This window comes from Vigna radiata, chromosome 7 (assembly GCF_000741045.1).
Source record: "Vigna radiata var. radiata cultivar VC1973A chromosome 7, Vradiata_ver6, whole genome shotgun sequence".
NCBI lineage: Eukaryota > Viridiplantae > Streptophyta > Magnoliopsida > Fabales > Fabaceae > Vigna > Vigna radiata.
Window position 1 is genome coordinate 46,755,506 of NC_028357.1, and position 23,818 is coordinate 46,779,323.

The 23,818-nt window shown below is 28.6% G+C and overlaps 2 protein-coding genes across 3 annotated transcripts; one reads left to right on the plus strand and one right to left on the minus strand.

The window, feature by feature from the left end:
* Positions 1-1,983: 1,983 nt before the first annotated feature.
* On the plus strand, positions 1,984-3,374 carry LOC106767875. Of its 2 annotated transcripts, none has more exons than XM_022782981.1 (3): positions 1,984-2,171; positions 2,334-2,773; positions 3,014-3,374. In XM_022782981.1, exons 2-3 carry the CDS (start codon positions 2,350-2,352, stop codon positions 3,349-3,351), a joined length of 762 nt encoding a protein of 253 aa, XP_022638702.1. In that variant the 5' UTR covers positions 1,984-2,171; positions 2,334-2,349; the 3' UTR covers positions 3,352-3,374. The 2 variants fall into 2 exon arrangements, with proteins under 2 accessions (XP_022638702.1, XP_014508322.1); XM_014652836.2 differs by having other exon boundaries at positions 3,033-3,188.
* A 4,883-nt stretch (positions 3,375-8,257) lies between these two features.
* LOC106766511 (putative pectinesterase 63) lies at positions 8,258-9,877 on the minus strand. The gene is made up of 4 exons (XM_014651235.2): positions 9,341-9,877; positions 9,027-9,233; positions 8,688-8,935; positions 8,258-8,609 (listed from the first exon to the last, which is right to left on the minus strand). The coding sequence occupies exons 1-4, from the start codon at positions 9,758-9,760 to the stop codon at positions 8,450-8,452; spliced, it is 1,035 nt and encodes a 344-aa protein (XP_014506721.2). The 5' UTR covers positions 9,761-9,877; the 3' UTR covers positions 8,258-8,449.
* Between the last annotated feature and the right edge of the window lie 13,941 nt (positions 9,878-23,818).

Here is a 23,818-nt window from a genome sequence, read left to right on the forward strand (position 1 = left end):
AAGGCCCGTAAAGCCCAACCATGAATTTATGCACAACTTAATCTTTTTTAATGTCCTAACTTTTGGTATTTTCTAGTCCATGATTATAAACTAATTCTTGAAATTTATGGGTCCCTTTTTAGAATATTTTTTAATTGTGAGGATTGTATTTTTAAAATTTTACAATCATTTTAATCTTTTTATAAGTAGCCTTTTCTTTAGTTTTCATTTTAGAATAACTTTTTAAAAAGATTCATATCAAAATAAATTTAAATGTGTATATTTGTATAATGGTGGAAATGCTTACAACATAGGTAACAATATTAATAATAATTGTAGCCTATTTTTTTATGACAATGCTAGTTTTGCAACCAAGACAATGACATCATAACAATAACAAAGGAATAAAAATAATGATAATAAAAGTATTGCACTGTTCATGATACTTCTTAATTTTGTAATAATATTTATAATCTATGCGTTATGTAAAAATTATATACTGTTTTAAATTGATTTGAGAGTTATTTTTAGTTAGACAAATTTTTCTTTTGTCAAATTAAAATAATTTCATTATCTGATGAAATAATTAATCATATAATATCTAAGTAATCCATAACCCTCAACTTAGAAGTCATGGTATAATTCCCTACTTAAAAGTAACTTCAAATATTTAAGGTTATGTTTATTTCTTGTTCATATTATTTTTTACATTTTTTTCCACATAATCGTTTTGAAATCTTTTTTAAAAAAATTATCTATTTCACATATTTTTGGAATTTCAATGTTTTGATATAATAAAAATGCAAACATGTAAGGATAGGAAGGAACACATATGTTTCCACTACTATAATTATAAATTTTTAATAATGACGATAATTAAAATGGTAAAAAATCAATAATAAAAAAATAACAATAATAATTATAAAAGAATATGATAAGATGGAAGCGATAAGGATAATATAATGATATTATAATAAAAAGACCATTACAAATATTACGAAAGTAAATTATCTTTGTTTAAAAACTGATTATAAACATATTTTAAAATAGGTTAAAAATATTAGCTAGTTGAGACCCAAATTAAATTGATATGTAAGAATATAATATTTTGAAAAATAGTTGACAAAAAATACATTCATTTTTATAACAAAATATGCGAAAGAATGCAATATTCTGTTAAAATACATAATAATTCAATTCAACGATATTATGTAATAATTAAACTTATAACTACATATATCACTGAATTAAAAATTCTGAGGACAACGTTGAAAGAAAATACTGTAATCTCGAAGATATTTTATTTACTTTGGTAATCCATCCCTTTCTACAAGGAAAGAATTAGTTTTCAGCTGTCACCAATAAAATAACTCATTACACTGAAAAAAATTAATGGCATCGAATATAAACAGCGGTCTTAAGATTAATGGGCATAAAAATGTATGAATAAAACAAAATTCAAAAAATAAAAAGAATTTTATATTTTATATGAAAGAAAACATATTAGATCGATTATTTATTTAACCAATTTAATGTTTCAATTTTAAAATTAATATAATATAACATATACATATTAAAATAAGTTTCCTTTAATCAATTTAAAATACTTTTTAACTTTTTAATAATTACAAAATCATCACTATATTTTTTAATTAAATCGATTTCAAATTAATTAATATTATATCAACTCCTAATATCACCAAATACAATTTTAATCATATGCATCAATCAAAGTCATCGAAATAGAATCACCGACATATTAATAATATTAAATGAATAACGGTTATACAATTATTTTAATTGCAGTATCATTTTCTAATATAAAAATACAAGCATATATTAATCACATGAATTCCTTACCTTTTATAAAGAAATGAAAAAATTAAACTAAATTTTGACGTTGTATTAGTCTCAACAAAATTTCAGCAACGCATTGTAATGAAGTTTAGTTAATGACACCGTGTTTCTTAACATATATATAAGAGTTTGGGTTTTACTGGAGTAAACTGAAAAATAGATAGATGGAGAGTAGCGTGTAGGGAACAGAAAAAGAGGAAAGAGAAATACAACCAACACAACTAATGATTAGACATAGTTTTTCTGCAACCTATCAGACACATTACTTTCATATTTCCTTCTGTAAAACTAAAATAACATTTCTAATATCCACCAAATCACCTCTTCTGTAACAGGTATCAATCTCTCCTCCCTTCTTCACTTACTTTTCTTCTTATATTCATTTATGTTTTAATTATCTTCACTGTTGTTGTTGTTCTTGTATGATGCATGATGATGTTTTTGGAAGAATATAAAGATAAATTGATGTTTGACGTTGTGTTTGTGTGCATATTTAGTTGAGGGGTTGGATCAATGGATGATGGTGGAGGTTCAAAATTGAGTGGGATTAGGCAGATTGTGAGATTGAAGGAAATGTTTCAGAAGTGGCAAACTGTGACTCTGGGCTCAAAAGATTCAAACCCTGGGGGCATTCCACCAATCATAAACAAAAGACTAACAAATCTTTTGTACTGTGACTCTGATGAGGATAGCTGTTACAGTCCTCAACCACCGCATGATGTTCCCAAAGGTTACTTAGCTGTCTATGTTGGGCCTGAGCTTCGGAGGTTTATCATCCCAACAACCTACCTTAGCCACTCTTTGTTCAAGGTTTTGTTGGAAAAAGCTGCAGAGGAGTTTGGCTTTGATCAGAGTGGTGGACTCACCATTCCATGTGAAATTGAAACCTTCAAATACCTCTTGAACTGCATGGAGAACCACGATGACACCTCCGTCGGTCAGTTATAATATTGCATTCTCTCTTTCAAATCAATTTCATCTTGTGTTTTGTGTTCATCAATCATGTACCATCTTAATGGATCCAATTTATTCTTCTTTTGTTTTCACCTTTATCTCACACAGCAACAACAGAACAAGTAATTCAAAGGCATTCTGTCTATTTCACGTTTTGCTAAAAGTGTAAAACATGGTGTGCAATGTGGTATCAGTAACCCTTTCCTTTTTAACTAACTTTCAGACTCTTGGTGGAATTGCAGCTGGAAACGCAGCAACTGTGGAAGAATAAATACTTGCTCTCATCTACATAGAAGGAAAACCATGGTTCTAGTTTCTACACTTTCTTCCATTTTGGTTTTGATTTCTTGCATGAAGAATGATATAACTCCCCAACAAAAAAGATTTGTGATGGGTCATTTGTTTGTACAACAGCTGTTAAAAATCTATGTACTTTTCATCCAATGTTCCCCCAATACATGTACTTTCCCAACATATTCAAACAGAACATTTTTGACATTTAATGAAGAATATATCCATTCAGGGATGCGAAAATGTGTTTCTTTTGATTATGAGTTGTGAGATTCTCAGGCATCATAATTATCTAATACGATATGCTTAAGACTTTTTCTTTCATACACAAATTTTCGTACTGCAGAAGCTGTTTTCTTGTTTAAAAAGAATGTGACGATGGAGCATGTGCTACTGTAACATAATCTTGAATGAAATCCGGGATTTGAGCTGTCCCAGGTTCCACTGAGACCATATGCGTATTTATTATATAGTATGCCATAATTGAGGTGTCTTCGTGTCCCGAAAATAAAACATGAGTTATTCTGTTTTTGTCGTAGCATATGCGCACATGATTGATGGGAGACAGCATGAATGTGATTCCAAACGAGATCTGACATTTTTTCTGTTTAATATTCCTTATTTGCGTGCTTCTATTCATTACGTTCAAGAACTGTCCTTGTTTAACGGCCACCAATGAATGACAAACATACATCGGCCCTCTCTTTTTCTTAGTTTTAATGGGCTTCAAGTTTTCCATGCTAATGAAATCGAGGTGGGCCTATCCCGGTCCGCTACTCATGGCCCAAAAGTAAAAGTAGATTTTAATAAAATTTTCGTATGTGTATAGAACAAGTATGTATTTATGACTATAACAACATAGCAAATATAAATTATTTAAGTAAATTAAAATATTTAATTATGTTATATTGTTTTTATTCTCAAATAACAGTTTCTTGGATAAATAATTCAAAAAAAAAAAGAAGTAAACACCAGTTTAGAATACTATAGTGAATCTGACTTGTAAAATTTAGAGTGATAAGAAAGTTAGCCACCGGAGTTAAATACTTCTGAGAGATCTTGATACATTCAACTGACTCAAGCTACCATACTCGCAATACTTTTATGTTCACTGATGAATTATGATTTGAGTATTATAATTCAATATGATTATAATTATTACCCTTCATTAACAATAGTTACATAGTGTTTCTTCACGTAGTTATTTAACTTGATAAAGATATAGGAGTTCAATTTCTAAGTATTGTTGGTGTAATAAATTTTATATTATTTATTAATAACGAAACTATTATTTATACCATTTATAAGATTATTACTATAAAATTCTGTAAATTTTTAATATATTACATATTATAGTTATATATGGATATAAAATTCTTCCACACTCCCTGCATGTACTGTTCATTCAAAAATTTTCTAATATAATAAAGTATCATAGGCCAAAGTGGTCAAAACTTTTGAAAATTTAAATTCGTGAAAATTTAGTAAACTCGATTAATAAACTTTTTTACTTTTAAAAAAAAAATATAAATAATATATTAATTCAAATATTACAATAAAAATTTAAGAAAACATAGTTAAAGTAAATAAGTCAAATACATATAAAGTTCAATTCAAATAAATGTTCTAAATATCTAACTACTACATAAGCAATTTTAGTTTTAATTTTTAATAAATAATTTTTGATAAATAAGATACATTTAGACTACAATTAATTAAATTTGATTTATTTCTAGACATACTTTGAATTATTTCTAATTTCAGTTTCCAAATACAATATTCCAAAACATATTATATCATTATTAAATAATTAAAAATAATCTCTAATTCTTAATTAAAAATCCTAAAAGCAACCCTAAATCCCTTCCTGCAGCCCAAAAAAAACCAAAATCCCCTTAATATCTTCCTCCAAAAAACGATGCAGAGGTGACGAACAAAAAAACTCACCTTTTCTGAAACAGAGAAGAGGACCTGCGATGAGAAGAATGAAATAGAGACAATAAGCTCAGAGATACGAACAATAAGTGAACGACTATGTAATGAGAAAACACGACACAATGAGCAAAAGGTAGCGCCACGTGCGGTGAGCGAATGGTAGTGCCATGAGCGGTGGCAGCACGAGTAGTGAGGGACGCAGTGAGGAAACAATCGTGCAGCGAGAAGCCAATCTATTCGCGGCAAGTTTTCCTTTTTCAGTTTCGTGCACTAAACAAGTATGGTTGTTCTCGTTTAGATTTAAAAAATTTCTTATCTGAAGTCGCAAACTCGGTTGGAAACTCTAGAGTTTGGCCGATCCTACCGAGTATGTTTTCGATTTTACCGAATTTATACTAAAAAAGAGAGTTTACTCCAAATTAACTCGAAAGCAAGATGTAAAAACGTAATGAGTTACCTCGAGAATTTGATGTAGATAATTATGAAATAATTTTACTCCGTGAACAAAAAAAATATTATGTTTGAATTCCTTTTCATTTTCCGTGTAAGAAGATCACCGATTCACAAATCACGTGTTTGCGTTTGACATAAGATTTATGTCTTTTTAAGTTAAATCGTATTCAATTTTTTTTAAAATAAATTATGATTATATATATATATATATATATATATATATATATATATATATATATGCGCATTTATTTAATCATAACTAAGTTGGCATGTGACAGAAAAAGGGAGGATGGATTTCTTCCTACTTTGAATTGTATTGTTGATTTCTTAGACTAAGTTAAAGCTTTTTATAATCACATTGAAACAAATAAATTTGTGTTAAGAATTTAAACGTGAATGGAAAGGATAGTATAGTATTGAGTAAAGAGTAAGAATAGCATGATATATATTAATATTCTTTTGATATATCTAACAAAGGATAAAATGGTTTTAAAAGAATAAATTTTTATAATTTTTCAAAAAAAAAAAATAAAATAAAAAAGGATGGTATTAAATGAATATATAAAAATTCTGTGTGTTAAAACATCATTATAGAAATATACGACGAACACAAAAATGTCCATATACATCTATGAAAAAATTAGAATGAATGTTTTGATCTTTTATATAAATTTTTACTCATGACATATTAATGATAAATTTGTGTAGTGTATTCTCGTAAGCAACCGAGTATATATGGTATCAAGTTATAGGTGTTCACATAAATTTACACACGAAGGTTTGTAATTCTGTCTAAAAAAAATTTCATAAGAGTTGTAATCTTGTTGAAAAAAGAATATGTATCAAAGGATTTAGAAGAAGGAACATTCGTTTTAATATGGCTTCAGTAAAGCAAGGGAAACTGATAACTCTGCATATTCACTTTTCTCCTTTTCCTTTCCTAAGACCTACTCTGTCATCAATTAAAAACACAACCTTGCAAGGATTACAGAAAATGAAGATGATAAAAGCACCAAAATACCATTGCAGAAAATGAAGAAAACTTTGATATTGCCTACACAAATTTTTAAATGACCAAAAATAGACAAACTATTGGATAGGTGTCAAAAGAAGATGTTCTTTGAAATTTGTCTGAAATGACCAAATGTATCAATAATTAATTTCATTAATGGTGATTTTCCTTAATGATATAGTTGATAACATGTTTGCTTATTTAGTTTTACACAGTTTTGTAATGGGTTACAGTCTCTGCAAATGTAATTTTGATTGTTTTAGTCTCTAAATTTTTTTGGATGTCCATGACTTAAGAAGATTAAAAAGTATAGCAATACAAAATGAGTAATTTTTAAGTATAATTATTAAAATGTAAACTAAGTGTGAAGACAATAAATAACAAACCTTATTGTTGTCAATTCAATTAGTTAGTGCTATACTTTTTGTTTTCAACTTTTTCTTTTACTGGTTGACGTTGAATAATTTATCAAAAGGTGAAAAAGTTTAAATCACGCTTTGGTTTTTCTAAGATTTGTGAATATTACATTGTTCTCTATATTGTGTTAAGCATACAGTTTAGTTCATTTAAATTAACATCGTTAACATATTTGCTTTTATCTCTTGAGATATGCATAATTTGTAGTGTCATTCCATTTATGTTCCAATATAAAAAAATATTATACATTTCTCTTCTACAATGTAAATAATTACTTCCTGGATAATGATATTTTAACATAACATCACTTTTTTACGCTATTTTGACATTGCACACGTGTCAAAATGTGATTGGACGATTTTAAATTAAAAAAGTTGAGACAGAGGTATGTTTGGAAGAAAAAAACCAAAGTTTATTTTTTAATTTGAAATCGTCCAACCACGTTTTGACACGTGTGCAATGTCAAAATGGTGTCAGAAAATGGTGTTAAAATTTTATTTTCCTTACTTTATTGGTTCCGGCTAATACAAGTTTTACACCCATCTGATTTTTAAATATTTAGTTAATTCCATTAATGAGACCATAGAAAAATATTACAGATACAATAATAAGTTTCGATTAAAATGTAACCTATACACGTTTTATCCGAGAACATAGCAAATATACACACTTTGACCTGAAAACAATAATATGCATAGTTTACCCGAGACATGTAATTAGTATATATTTATTGAAAAAAAATACAATTAACTTTTCATTTATTTTCGTGTACTTTTTTCAATATAAACGGCATTATACACAAAAGTATTATTAAAAAACTTTAAAATGCTTTAAAAAAGAGAGTAATTTAATTAAATAATAAAAAAAAAAACATCATTTTGTCAATAGAGGTTGTATGTGTGTATTTTTTTCAGTACTATGTAAAACCATTTAACTTGTTTCTGTAACTCTTATCCAATTTTTTACACAAATATATGACGAACACAAAAATGTCCATATACATCTGCAGAGGAAGAAAAAAAAAGATTTGGGTAATAAAAGTTTATTAAAAATGAGTTTGCAACTCAAAATTTTTAATAAAACCAAATTCATAATTCATTTTCCATGTCCACATAACTTTTTTTTCAATCCAAATCTGGACCGCTGGCCGAATTTAGATTTCGGATGATGATGCGGGTTCGGTCGGTTTCCCTTTTTTTCTCTCCCATATTTACGACCATGCATATCTCTAACTAGTAAATATGGCTAGTTGTCGATTACTACGATTTAGCACGAGAAGGGTAAGTTTTAGCCGTCTCTATATGTTCCTACTTTGTTCGTTTTTTGCATTAACTTTATGGCCATACTTTAACTTTCATCATATATATAAAAGGAAATTTGTACAGGATCTTATGAATCCTTTCTTACAACAATCAAGTACACCCAACAAGGTTTTCAAAGTTTTACGTAACAGTTTGTTTGTTACACTAGTAGACATGCATAGTCGCACAGCACAATGATGATACAAGCATGTATGAGTGGTTTCTCTCATTACAATTAATGCTCACATGGTCACAGCTTTGGAGGTGGGACAACCCACTTTCCTCCATGAATATAGGCCATGCTCATGAAGGGCTTTGCTTCTTCATACGACAGTATCTTCCGAAATTTTACACGCCCAGAGGAAACAGCTCCTGCTCCCATGCACCTATATTCTCCATAGTAGATTGTCCTATAATAATTTGTCAAATTAAATTAATTTATAAAACATGAAAATTTTAAGTATATTTTTGACATCTGCAAAACGTACTGGTTGGATTTCCTTTGAGGAAGTTGATTGGTGAACCATCCCCGGGCACTGATGAGGGAGCCCATGTAAGTGTAAGCAAATACCACTCTAGGGCTCTTCTTCCAGGCACGTCCGAGGTAAGTGTTCCTGTTACCACTCCCCGTAATGTTGCAGTGAAGGAAACTGAATCCAGTATCTTCTGCAATGCTTTCCCTCCCTTGTGCTGTTATAACACTCAAACCCTTTGCAACCGATTCTATGGTACTTCTCTACAGGCATATCATCATACATGTGAGCTACCCTTTCAACATAATAAATGGAACTAAAGGGGCTATTACACACACACATACAAATACGAACCAAGTAGATGGATTTTCCATTTCCAAAGATGAAATCGTAGGAGCCTTGGATATAGCAGTCCTTGAAAAAATGTCTGCCTTTATCATCACATAAAGTGTCCTGAAAGCTCATGAACTTGCAGTTGTAGAACGCAGCCTTGTCCCCTGATATCCTCATGGCTAGTGCCTGTGCTCCAACACTCTTTTCATCTGGCCTCGGAGACGAGTTCTGCATGTATACGTACCTCTCAACATTTAAACATACGACAATTATAAAATCATTTTTTTCCTTTAATTTATTATCCGCATAACAAAAGGAGAGAGAGAAAAACGCACCACAAAAGCGACATTGACAGCGACGAAGTAGTCGGAGTCGACAGCGACGGTGGCGCTGTCGACTGTCCCATACCTTAACGCGGTGGCGTGGTACGTTATGATGGGCATGGTGTGGGTGTCGCTCTCATTTCTCTCTCCATAAAACGTGACGAAAGGTTTGGACCTATCGACTGTTATCTTCTCGCGGTACTCGCCAATTCCGATCCACACCACCACTCGCCGCTTGTTCCCTGAAGGAATACTGTTGACGGCCTCCGTCACCGTCCTGAAATCCCCCGTGCCGTCCCTACGAACCCTAACGATTCTAACAGCGCTGTTTAAAGAAGAGGGGGGAAGGAAAAGGATGGTTGCTGTCACGAGGTGGAGTGCGAGTGTAACTGCAGCAAAAAATGAAGCGCCACTTTCAACGTGACCCATCATCTTATGCTGCAATGCAACGTAGTCACTTGTGTATGAAGAGAACTCTATATACTGAGAAAAATTAGAGTACGTGGACGTTAATTGGGCTCAATGTTAAGGGCTGTCAACTTTCGAGGCCCATTCTTCAATAATTTTGTTGTAACTTATAAGTACAGAACTAGATGGGAAAAATTGAAATCAATATTAGTATTTCACAAGTTAATAATTTTAAGGTTTAATTAAATTAAAAAATAAATAAATTTTTTAAAAATTCATTAAAAAAAATTATGTTTTCAATTTATTTATTTTTTAACTTTTTTGTTTATCAGATACTAAAATCTTTTCAATTTAAGTATTTTTAGTTTAATATTGATTAGCTGATTATTATATTGTTAAGTCACGTAAAAAAAGGGGAATTGAAATCTCAAATTTATGGTTGACTTAAAATTTAATTAAATTTTTTTTAATTATAAATATACTCACATTTATAATTACATAAATTAATTGGTATGTAATTTTTTTTTTTGAATTTATGTTATATAACATTTCGTAGGCCACCACTTGCAATCCTATGGTGCACAAGCTTAAAATTTTGGACAATGATATTTTAACAACTTTTTTATAACAGGACACGTGTCACCATTTTATTGGTCTGTTTGAATTTATTTTAAAAAAATATTTAAAATGGACCGATCACAAACTGTCACGTATGCGTTGTCAAAGAAAGAATTGTTAAAGAGACTTTTTCCTAAAATTTTTTAGATTATTCTGATGTCAGTTTTTTAGTTCCTTACAAATTTAAAAATAAATAAAATCCATAAGCTCGGGTGAGCATTTCAATATAAGAAATATAATGTTAATAAATAAGTGAAATATCAAGTTAATTCTAGCAAGAAGGTTGAACAGAGTTGAAAAAAAAGTTCAGGTTGGATAGATTTCACAAACTTTTTGTTGATGCTTTGGAAAGAATAAAAAAGTGCACTTTGTAGTAAACTATCAGTTTTATGTTTGAAAGATCTCTCATAAGAATTGTGTTTGTAAGCAATACACAACTATAATAGAAGAATATGGAAAAAAATGTTTTTGTAATAGTTATTTTATTTTTAATAATAATATCTTGATAGTTTTGTGTTATACCACAAAACTATTTAATTCATGTGATGAAATAAAAATACAGTGTAAGAGAAAAGAATAAATATATAAATATTTTATTTTTTAGATATAGATTCAACCCTCACGTATAATCTATTTATTATCGATGAAAAATGTAATTTAAATATTAAATGAGAAGGTTTGTAAAAATATTTTTATATTATTTAGAGTTTTGTTCAAAACAAATTGTACGAGAATGGGTTGTAACTTTGTTCACAATAAAAATTTTACGAAAAGTTTGCAATTTTATCAATAAAATTATATAGGCTTATAGATAAAAAAGTTGTACGAAAATATTTTCAGATTTTTTTAAACAAATTGTATGTTTCATTATAATACTTGCAAAGAGAGCGTCAACCAATATTCCTATCAAAATATAAGTTTTGAGTTAGTTTAAATTGTTTTTATGTATGGACATATTGCGGAAGCAAAGCATGATAAACAAAATGAATAGAAATTTGACTCTCAAATAATAAACAACTCCTTTATTAGTTAATATAAAAAATCAAATAAGTTTTATAGTCCTCGATTAAAAATATTTTTTTAGACAAAACTTGTGACATCCATATTGAATTTAGGAAAACAACAAGTTATTAATACAAATTAACTACAGTTTTATTTACTCACTTGTATTGTAATATCTTAAACTTTAATACTTATTAGGATCAAACACACACTCATTAATTAATGAAAGCAAGCTATAAATGACTTTTTCTAATATTGTCATTGAAACAACAAAAACAATAGAGTAAATCTCTTTATAAGTTGCATACGTTAGATATGTTAAGCAAAACTCACCAAGAACATATGATAAATATAAAAATATACTTTAGTTATAATTACAAGTTTTTTTTAGTAAAATTTCTGGAAAGTTAGTTTTTACATAAAATAAAAAAATAACTATGATTACACATTATATTATACCATACATGCACAAAATTAGTATTCAAACTAATGATCCATATTTCTATATAGAGAGATTCTCCCTGCACCTCACCAAATTCTTCTGCACCTCCAAATTTATTACATTATCCATCTTAATGTTGCACAATTTACAAATTGCCCTTCTGAATGCTGCACAATTTACAAAAATAAAAATAAAGAAAGATTATTTTTCAAAAAGTAAAAGTCAAACCCTACACCCCCAGAACCCATTCCAATTCCTCCACCGCACTTCATCTCTTTCTCTCTGGTTGTTCCCTTTTTCTCTCGCCCTCCTTCCTTCCTACGTCTTGAACCTTTCCCTCTTGCTCTCTCGCTGCAGCTCTCTATGTCTCAGTTGCACTCTACATTAAGCTAAGGTTGGTGCTTTCTTCGTTTATTTTTGTGCTTTTCCATTGGATGGGGATGGGGTATGGTCATTGCGTCATATTTTCTTTAGTGGCAGTAGAATCTACATACTTCAAATACCTGGAGGCAGTCTAGGCGAGACCTGCATTTCCAACTGCATGTTTTGGAGGTGTAGCGACCTGCATTTCCAACTGCGGCAAGCAACCGCAGAATCGCACTCCCAAGTGCGGCACACACAAAACCGCACTTCCAACTACGGCGAGACCAAAACCGCACTTCCAAATGCGGTTAGCGACCTGCATTTCCAACTGCGGCAAGCAACCGCAGAGCTCTCCCAAGTGCGGCACACACTAAACCGCACTTCCAACTGTGGCAAGACCAAAACCGCACTTCCAAATGCGGTTAATGTCTCCAACTTCATCCCTGTCATAAATCTTCGTTCGCAGATCCATCCTCCATCCACAACAATCCCACAAATGCATCTTAATCACACAACATACAACACTAAAACGACCAGAATTATGTGAGAATGAAGGCACACAATGAAGGCACACAGGAGGAGGAGGAGGAGAGGAGGGAGAGGAGAAGAAGCATGACTGGAAGAGAGGGAAAAAGGGGTGTAGGTTTTGATATGAAATGCGGAAGAAAAAAATAGGTTTTTTTAAGGAGTCAAACAAAAATAAAAATAAAGCAATTAAAGGTTTTGCCAAAATTATGCTTCTCTACTCTTCTGACAGGGGCGCTCTTGTATAACTTAAAAAAGTGAGAGGTGCAGGACGAGATACCTAAGGTGCACTTTGTATTATCTAGTTTTACTGTCACCTACAACTTCATATATTCACACTATAATAATGAGAACTGTAAAAGAAAACATAACAACCAACACAAAAAATAAAAAGAAGCTAATGATAACTTTTGAAATTCTAGAATCAAAATTACACCATATACATCTAACTTACAAACATTCAAACTAGACATACATTCAACTCAAGAACAGATATAATAAAAGAAACACACACACTTCTAGATAAATCCAAATTTAGATACTCTAATATAAACAAAACAAAAATTACAACATTGTCATGTTTATCACAATTAAATATCCATAACATACATGTTGATAATTAACTTTATCATTAAATAACAACAATCATAATTATAAGGTGTTGGAAGTCTCACATTGACTAAAGATAAGACAAAATTATAATATATAAGTGAGGTGCAAACTTTACTTTACAAACTGGTTTTGTGGAGTTGAGTTAGACTTAAATTCTACTTCTAATATAAGGTGTTGTTTTGACATTGGTTCTGTGTAATGGATTTACTAGTAGTAACATGAAGAGGAAATAATAACTCATTAGTGTGATATGGGAATGAAGACAATAACAAGTATGAGTATGTGACATGAAGAAAAAAGGAAAGAAAAGTAGGAGCGCAAGAAAAAAAAAATTAGGAAAGGTGTATGTGTGATTTGAAACCAGTGTTGGAGTGAAAGTGAAAAACAAGAGAAAATGACGAATTGATGAATGATGTGTGTCAAAGTGTTGTTATCTTCATAATACTCTTGTTTTCAAAGATTCGTGTCGAAAGGGAATAATCAAGGTACGAGGTGAAAGATTTGAAATAACAGGAGTAGCAATGATTCCATATAAAAGAAACAATAATAGAATTCACTAACTTGCATGGTAAAGGAACATATGAAAGTCATTTGAGTTTACAAACTCAGCAAAGTGTGAATAGACAAAAGTTTGAGTTGTGCAGTGTGAATTTAAGATTTGGCATGCAATCTGATACAACATAACATATGATGTATGGCTGCAGTCTCTGATTTTGGTAAGGATGGCTTTTTAAAGTTACAATTTTTAATAACAAAAAAAAAAATATTTTTTATAATATTTTAACACATCACATATATTATTTTTATACTAGTTTATCATTTATTTATTACTAGGAAAAAAATGACACATTTATTATAAAGAAAACCATATTAATATATCATTGTCCTTTTTTAATAAAACTCCTCTCTTTTTTATAATATATATATATATATATATATATATATATATATATATATATATATATATATATATATATATATATATATATATGTTATTGATTTTTCTATTTGGATATATGCATTCAAATCAAAGAAAAATAAGAAAACTAATACTACAGCTACATTTATTTTAGCCTAACGAAATGTTTTTCAATATTCTTTCAGAATTAAATTTTTATGAAATTATATATTTTTGTTTAATATCACTTTTCAAGTTAATAATGAAAATGAAAAACATAGCTTGAGGGGAAAAAAACAAATATTGGAGTTTTATATTAATTAAAAATATGATTAATTTATAATATATGTGTGAACCCATCTTTATCTTATAAATAAATATATATATATATATATATATATATATATATATATATATATTATTGTAACGACAACTTAATATTAGAAAAACATTGAAACATTATTTTAAAAAAATATTTTGACTAAGTGAATTAAAATAATTACATTACATATTTGGGAATTAAAATAAGTACATCTAATAATTTTATAAAAGTAGTTAGATATAAAAGTTAAAGAAAATAGTTTGTTAACAAAAGAGAGGAGTGATTTGCAATGAAATTAATAAATATATTATGAAAAGTGAAAGAGGAGTTAAGAATAAATAAGGAGTTGTTGGTTTGTTGAAAGGACATTGCAGAGACCCCCCTGAAAGAAAAGAAAAATCTAACAGGATCTAATTTGAGAAGGATGTAGGCACTAAATTACAAAAGACGTTCAAAGCAGAAGACAATTGCATGTGCAGGATTGGATTGAAGTACATTTTCACCATCCAAAAACAAGATGTATTTCTTAATTATCTTGTGAGAGTTATGATATGTAGGAATTGAAGTGGAAATATATGGCAAGATTAAAGGATAAAGCTCACAAAAAGAAGAAGAAAACAGCCAAGAGAGCATGTGAAATTATGGCACGGGACCATACTCACGTCAATGTTTTTGATCAGAATATTGCCGACATCACCTGTAATATATTTCTATACATTATGTTTTTATCAATACCTTATTAGAAAATATAACTCATATATAAACAATTTTTTCATATCGATGTCATAAATGTTGTAAGGGGATTTATCAAAAGCATTTGAAATTATGTCATGCTTACTGTATGCTGACCAAGTGGAAGTAAAAAAACTTATGCAAAAATTTCTACCTATTTGATTGAAAGTGAAAATTTAATTAACAACTGTTTCTAAGTATATTCTTTTTTTAGTTCAAAATTATTAAAACACATATATGGTGTGAGTCTCACGTTTAATGAACCTTATCTACAATTTTATAATTTTCGACATATTTTAGTTAATAACTGGTATTTGATTTTTATAATTAATAAGATAAAGATGTTATTATAATCTTTTTTTAGTTTAATGGTTCTGACATGTTTTACATAATTAGTCCATCAACCTCGAGTCATCATATTGTGACTTTTAAGTAATTTTTGTAAAATTAAAAAAAATTATATAAAAGTGTAAACAAAATCAATTTCCTACATATTCACGTGCGACGTTCAAGTCAAGTTTGAAAGTTGAACAATGCCAGTGAACAGTTTTTTCGTTTTGAAAAGAAAAAAGCCAAATTTATTAAACCAACCTACAGTACTTGCAAGTCATGAATACATTCCATAAATGAGAGTTTGATTTTCCCAACACCAAACAAAAATGAGTCTTAATTTGATCAAAATTCAACACTTCAATTTCTGACACCCAACAATTTTTTTTTTCTTCTTTTTTCTTTTCCATTTTGGACATTGAATAACGTTCGAACTTCAAAAAAGTCTCTTAAAATCCTCCTTAAAACTCACACCAATTCCATCTATCTCGGAACCTGGTCCAATCTAACTTTCCGTAATACATGAAAAATCTAATCTTTAAGCACGTTTAGTACTACTTACCCACCACACAATTATACATTTATAAAGAAAGTGGCACTCCATAAATAGGTACATTAGATGTGTCAAATGAACTCAACCTTTAACTCCAAGGCCATCCATACAAAACATTCATTTCAATGTTGTATAGTCTGACCAACGGTTTAGATTCTCGGTATAACCAAACTTTCCCATGATGTTTGTCTGGTCCATATATATGGTCAGTCTAGGACACAAATCATGATTATAAAGTCTCTCTGGGGGGTCGCACATAACTCTATTTTCAAACGCCAAATTGCAAAAAGACATTACGATACAACATTATTACATATACTATTCTGTTGGCATCAAGTTGAGTGATTAATTAATATTCCTTTTCATTGCAACATTTCATTTTTCAATCGACGCAATGATAGTTTGGGTTCACAAACCCCTATGCATGAGATTGGCAAAGGCTCCTTTTAATAGCGAAAGCAATAATTAGGCAAGTATTGGACAAGATCCAACGCGATCAAACCGAAAATCCCACTCCCTAATAACGAGTCAAGATCAGCCACCAAATCTTTTGAGTCCAATTATTGGAAAAGGAGAAACCAATATACATGCATGATGAAGGAATCTAATTAATTTCGTCGATCAAAATAATAATTAGGTTTAATAATGAACTATATCTTCAATTGACGGATCTAAGACCCTAAGTTATTACCAGATGTTTATGAGTGATGCGAGAAGACAGTTAATATGAGTGGTGCGAAAGGAGGAAAAGGGCCCTCCACGAGGATGAGGGGAGAGGGGGTGTGAAAAGACGAGAGTAGGGTGGTGGTGATGACAAAAAGTAAAACAGAGGGTGAGTGAATAGAGTGAGTGGTATATAGTGATTGGTAGGGAGCATCTCCACCAAAACCCGTAAAACGCGCCTCCTCACTCACCATTTTCGTCGTTTTCACTTCTCACAGGTCTCCATCTCATCCCTACCACCAACCTACTATTATTGTCTTCTCATTTCTACTGCCAAAAACAAACTATTATTTTTTATTTTACATACTTTTTTTTTTTCATCATATATACTTTCTCTTATCCACAACTTTATATTCTTTTCATTTAATGTTGGATCTACATTCTCTGAAATTATGAACTTCTGGTTTCAAACAACTTTTCGGAACAGTTGTTCTCATTAAAGAAAACAAATATTTTGACGATTGAGTTGTGGCTGTGGTGTATATATGCACGAGGTAAGCCACAAAACAAAAAGATCGGTTATCCATCTATCTATCTGGTACTGTAATTTGCTTTTACACTATCAAACATATGTAGCATATGTTATGGAATATGTTGCGACCTAAAATACAGGATAAGGATCCAGCTCAGTTGCCAAAAGCAGTGAAATGTCCCAGAAATCACAATAAACTTTGCGGGCAATGTGGAAGGAAACCTCATTTCTAAATTATAGTATGCTGTCCAAATGCCACCTATGCATTGGGTAGAGGTTTGGTTGGAATAAGGCATATGTAACTAACAACATTGTTCAGTTTACATTACGAAGTTGGCAGTGGTGTGAACAATATGGAGAATTGGTGATCATCAATTCATACGATGTTTACAACCTTTTTTCAATGCTAAGTGTGTCAAGGATATATCAAAATAGGCCAAGAACAATTAATGTCTTTCTTTATATAGATATTTATATAATAGGTTTGGTAGAAAGAAAACTAATTTCTTTATAGGCGTGTGACATTAACCTCCATTCATTAAGTGCATGGTTATTGATGTTCTCTTTCATATATATATATCTATGTTTTTTATTAGGTAATTAGTATTTTGATTTTGAATTTCTAAATGAGTTTTAAAAATAAGTAAGTAGCATAGTTTCTTGGGTCAGTTTTGTTTATAAGAAGAATGCATGGATTGGATATATTGTTTGAGAAAGATGGTAGATAACAGGAGACAAAATTGGACAACTGGTGACAGCAATACTTTCGCATGATTTGCGTGAAATGGTTTGTTTGTTATTTGTAATAGATGAATTAACCAATGGAATTCAAACACTTGGGTTTCATCCCTTGTGCCTAACACTTTGGTAATGTTCTTTTTAGCTTTAACTTTTAGTGGTTCCTTCCAATCATCATTGTCGGTCAAAACACGAGTGGTTTTGTCAACATTGTGAGTTGTTCATCATGGATATATATATATATATAATGAGATTCAACTTCCATTCCTCAAATCTTTACCTCTTTCATTCTACACTATATTACCTTTTTACTATCGAAAATTCTGAACATAGAAATAAGAAAGTAGAACATTATATAAAAATAAAAGATTCATTAATCTTTTGCTTTAACGTTTTGGATAAAAATATCGTATCAATTCTTTATATGGTTCGACTCAAATGTCAATAGTGTTTGTATGTCTCTATAAATTTCCTCTTTGATAGAATCACAAATATGATTAATCTTTTTTATTTATCCCAATAAAAAGTATTTTAAATCACCACGTTTTACTGAGTTATTAACTTAATTAAACTTATAAATGATATGATAATACGTACATCAAGTCTAGGTTTAAATTTCTCTTATATTAAACAATAATTCAAATTAAACGAGTCAATTTTAATTATACAATATTCTACTTTTTATAATAAAAGTTACTAAATGATAAATTATACCGCACTTATAAGTGCGTTGAAATTTCTTATTTTTGAGAACTGTTTATTCTTAATTTCTATTTAATGGACTGTTTTTAATTTTGAGGTAAAAATAATAAAATAATAACTTTAAGATTAAGAAGTATTTTTTGAAAAAGTAACTGAGAAAATGGTAGCATCATCCAATAACCTAATAATGAATTATTTTTATTCAGAAAAACATTTATTACTCGGTGAATATAAAACATTTATTATTGTTTTTAGATATTTACGATTATTTAATTTTGACTAATTTAAGGTTATATAATAACTTCAATATATTTTCAACTTAAAGCCCCTAACAATTTAAGAAGTGATCACTATCACTTCTGCAACTATTTTACAATACCTTAATTTATTTTTTGTGAATTTCATTTATGTACGTCTGCTTTAAAAATATTTTTCTAATTTTTATTTCAACGTAGCAAGGATTATATATGTAAGAATCAAAATTTTAATAATGTTTCATTTGATTGTTTGATAAAAACAATTCTAAGATGGGAAAAATATTTTTTACTTTTAATTTAAAATCATATTTTTTATATCATATAAGAAATTCTAATTAAGAGATTTTATAAATTTTATCCTCATCTAGAACTTAGAGATACCTAAGGTATGATGACCTTCATCTAATAGCAATAATCATATTCAAAAGAATTGTATTATTTATTATATTAGACTAGAATGGTGAAAAAAAAAATATTTAAAGTATTACAAACTTTACAAAGAAACTAATCAGTGTATGAATTAAAACTTTTTGAATGTAATTCACTTATCTTAGAGTAAATATATGGAATTTGTTTTATTCTGACTGTTCTACTCAAAATACCATAATTTTCAATTCTAGTAAATAAAATATAATTGCGCGATAATAATATATATTTTAAAATCAAATGTATTTGAAAAAAAAAAATTATAACTTAACTTAACCCTTTTAGTAAGTCTTTTAAACCTAAGTATACTGGACAGGTGCCATAAAATTGTAGTAATTAGGGACCCTCTAATTTTTTTCTCACTACTACTTACCCATAGACTTTGACATGTAATTCATTATAATTTAACCGAAAAACAGCTGGAATTCGATTTCCTGTAATCAATTTCTTTTGTTTTTTTTTTTCTCAGAGAAAGAATAGGAAATGAAAATATAAATAAAAAATAAGTTGATTAATGAAAATTGTGGCAAAAATATGTCAGGATTAAATATATTTTCATTTTATAAATTTTAATGCAAAATTAAAATTTATTCATATATTAAATTTTTATAGAATTGAATTCCCGAATTTTAAAAATAACAAATATAATTATTTTAATTTAATTGTATTAAATTTTAACATATTAAACAATATTTTATACTAACATTTAAATTGTCTATTATAATATAGCTCAAATGTTTGTCAAACATAAAACAAATTAATAGTTAACTATATTAATTTTGTAAGTTTGAGAATCAAAATGTATTAAAATTTTGGATAAAAATGAATTCTAATTTTACATTCAAGTTTATGGAGTAAAAATATATTTAATTCAATATTTTATGAGTGTGACATTTTTTTTTTGTAAAATTAAATCTAGGAGTTGTATGATAATTAAGTAATAATAATATATTGAATAATAATTTTAGTGTAAAAATTTTAAAAAACTAAAATTAGGAAATACGAGATTGTAGGTGAGATTAATTGAAACAAAATTAAAATTGTATTTTAAATTAAAGTTAAAAAATATAAGAAAAGTTTTGTTGTTATAAATTTGTATTTTAAAATAAGTTAGTAGTAGATATTTGGTAAAAAAGGAATGAAAAATAAGATGATTTAAGGAAAATTATATGAAAAGAATTAAGAAATTCTGTTATTTATTAATATTAATTTAATTAAAAGTAAGTAAGTAGTACAACTTATTTTGCGAATATATATTTATTTAGTAAAATTAATTTATTAAAAGTTGAAGATTATTGTTGTTTAGTGTAAATTTAAAATTGATAAATCTATTTTATTTATTATTAGTAATTTATTTAACTTTAAAAGATAAAAAAATATTTAATCTATTATTTTTTTATTACCTTAATTTTTTCTAATAAACTTATTTGTTTATTATTCTTTTCATTCTTTTTTTTTTAAATCAAAAGATAAAAAATAAAAATAAAAACTAGCATATAAAATTCGATTATCGGAAAACCAAATACCGATTATTTTCCAGCAAAATACTCATGAATTGCATGTCAGAATTCGTGTCCTATAAGATTTGTGAGTATTAACTGTATATGTATAACGTGAAATGATTGTAAGAACATGCTCAAGGGTTATGTATGCATTATTTATTTTATTTACCTTAAATCTTATCTTTCATTTTTAAAAGGATTAACGTACAATTTAGTTCTTTAACTTTAGAAAACTCTGGTTTTATTTAGTTTTATCAAAAAATTTTAACTTTATTTGTTGTTTTAAGTACGTTTCATTATATCATTTGGATTGTTTATCCTGTTTGACACATTTTTGCTTCAATGTTAACTGAGAAACGCGTTTGAAACAACAACTAAAGTAAAAAAAAAAAAAAAAAAAAAAAATTGGTAAAAAAGACTAAAACCAGAGTTTTCTAAATGTACCTTAGTTTGAAAATGGATTAAAACCAAAATCGCCCCAAAATATAGAGACTAAAAACATATTTAATCCTTTTTAAAAATAAACAACTCTTTATTTTTATGAATTATTAATATATAAAAAAATATATTTGGTCCAATCAATATTTTTATTTACAGTTATAATAATAATATAAATAATAAATTCAATTTTATTTTAATATAATTTTTACTATTTATATTTAAATTTATATTATTTTTATTAACCTCAAAAATAAAATGATAATCTTTTAATTTTACTCATTAAAATATTTATATTAATCTATTATATTCATCATAACATACACAAATTTTCATCTCAAAACTATTCAAATAACGTCATCTTTTTTTTAATCGAAACAATATCTTAATCTTTTCATTATCTCTTCAAATCTATCAGTTATTTTTTCCCACAAAATATCCTATCTAATCCAAACACACTCTAAATAGTGTGTTTTAATCCAAACAATACCTTTGAAGACAACTATTCATTTTATTGCAGTATATATATACACTCATATAAAAACTATCATTTTTATGTAATATAATTAAGTATGGTGATATATTTTGTTTTAAATTTAAAAAGATAGAGAAATGTGACTTGGATAAACACCTAAGAATTTGTATAGGCGAGTTAAATTATTTTTTTGCTGCTTAACTTTAACTAATGGGTCATATCATAATCTCTAAAAGGAGATATGCTCGTGGGGAACTTTTAGATGATCATTGTATGCAATTTCTACCCAAACACACTATTTGTCATCTTAATCTTTAATTTACAAATACAAAAACTCAGATTTAGAAGATTAATTTTCCTCAAACACCATACCAATATTGTAAAACGGGCTTTATGGGGGTGGCAACATCTTAATTACGAACACTAATGCGTGAGCAACTATAAATAAAGGTTTAAACCTTTTTTTGGTCCCTAAGTTATTATAAGCGGATGTTCAGTTTAGTCTCCGTTTTTTAAAAATGTAAATCTTTGGTCCCTAAATTATAAAAAATGTATCAAATGAGTTCATAAAAAATGTATCAAATGAGTTCTTTTTTTACTTGAAATACTGTTTTTGATTGTTTTTTAACAACCGTTACATCTTTAGATTGTTCTGATTTGTTTTTTAATAATAACAACACTTTATATTGCTCTTTGTACTTTAACCATGAACATCAAAAAAGGACTCATTTGATATATTTTTTATAACTTATGAACCAAAGATTTACATTTTAAAAAACAGAGACTAAACTCAACATCCGCTCATAACTTAGGGACCAAAAAGAGGTTTAAACCATAAATAAACGAGCAAATTTTCACTTAATGTCCAATTTAAAATCATGAATCAGGATAAACAAGAAACTATGTTTTCTTTTTCCGTTTTTTGGTTCACTAACAGGGAGCGTAGGAGAGCGTAATGTAATGAGAAAAACAAAGGCATCTCTAACAACCCAATCATTTATATGCAAAAGTATGCGTATCTCTGCCATAAAGTGCTATATATATATCTCTTCCTTACAACCCTAAATTTAACAACATTTTTCAGACCCTCTTTATTTATATATATATATTAAGCCTTTCAATTCTGCTGTCTCAGAATATCATCAACTTTTTTTCTGCAACTACCTCTGCTTCCAGATTTCCTATATTTTATGTATATAACATTTTTTGGAATTATTGGCTTAGATGCATCTCCATCTTCTCTACCCCATCTAACAACCAAGATACAGAAATTTATTTCCTTGACCAACCCATGAATGTTTTGGTGTAGTGCCTTATAATTAATGCAAATTTCAGATTTTTCAGCAGGAGGGGACGTAGCTTCTTCAATTTCAAATAGAAATCATGACGCAAGGCCAAAGTCACTCATGTCTGGTTGGGTAACATTTTAATTAATTGGGGGGTCCTACCCCACAGGCAGTATATATATATGTAGTAATTCTTTAACCAGGAAGATTCATTTTTTAATAAGGAAACTATTACTTTGTTACCAACAGCAACTGGGTTGTGAAAAGACATACAACTTTTAATTGTGGGGTTTTACTGTTTTTTGACAGATTATTTTTGTTATTTGAATGGAAAAAAGTATAGAAAATGAAGGTATGAATATCCTATATCATAAATACCTGTTGGAACTGTTTGTACTTTGTGCACAACGCATGTTACCTTGTCCCAGTTAAACTGTAGATGATGTAACTAGTGAATGATCTGGGTTTTCTGCAGTTGAATTTTCAACTGCAAAGATGATAGATATATATGAATATTGATCCTGTTGGAGTGATGAATATATGAAGGAAAGTAAAGTGTTGGAACATAGATGAGGGGCCAATGGATGAAAATGTATGTAGAGTTTGATGGTATCTTGATGAAGTAGGAGAGTAGTCACCATGTCAGCTTCCATTTTCTTTAATTAG

Bases quoted from the DNA above. Each gene is read 5' to 3' on its own strand.
- LOC106767875 (XM_022782981.1), top strand. From the start codon at position 2,350: ATGGATGATGGTGGAGGTTCAAAATTGAGTGGGATTAGGCAGATTGTG. The intron at 2,774-3,013 runs GTCAGTTATAAT...ACTAACTTTCAG, and splicing joins CCACGATGACACCTCCGTCG to ACTCTTGGTGGAATTGCAGC.
- LOC106766511 (XM_014651235.2), bottom strand. From the start codon at position 9,760: ATGATGGGTCACGTTGAAAGTGGCGCTTCATTTTTTGCTGCAGTTACA. The intron at 9,234-9,340 runs GTGCGTTTTTCT...GTATACATGCAG, and splicing joins CTGTCAATGTCGCTTTTGTG to AACTCGTCTCCGAGGCCAGA. The intron at 8,936-9,026 runs GTTCGTATTTGT...ATATGCCTGTAG, and splicing joins ATGGAAAATCCATCTACTTG to AGAAGTACCATAGAATCGGT.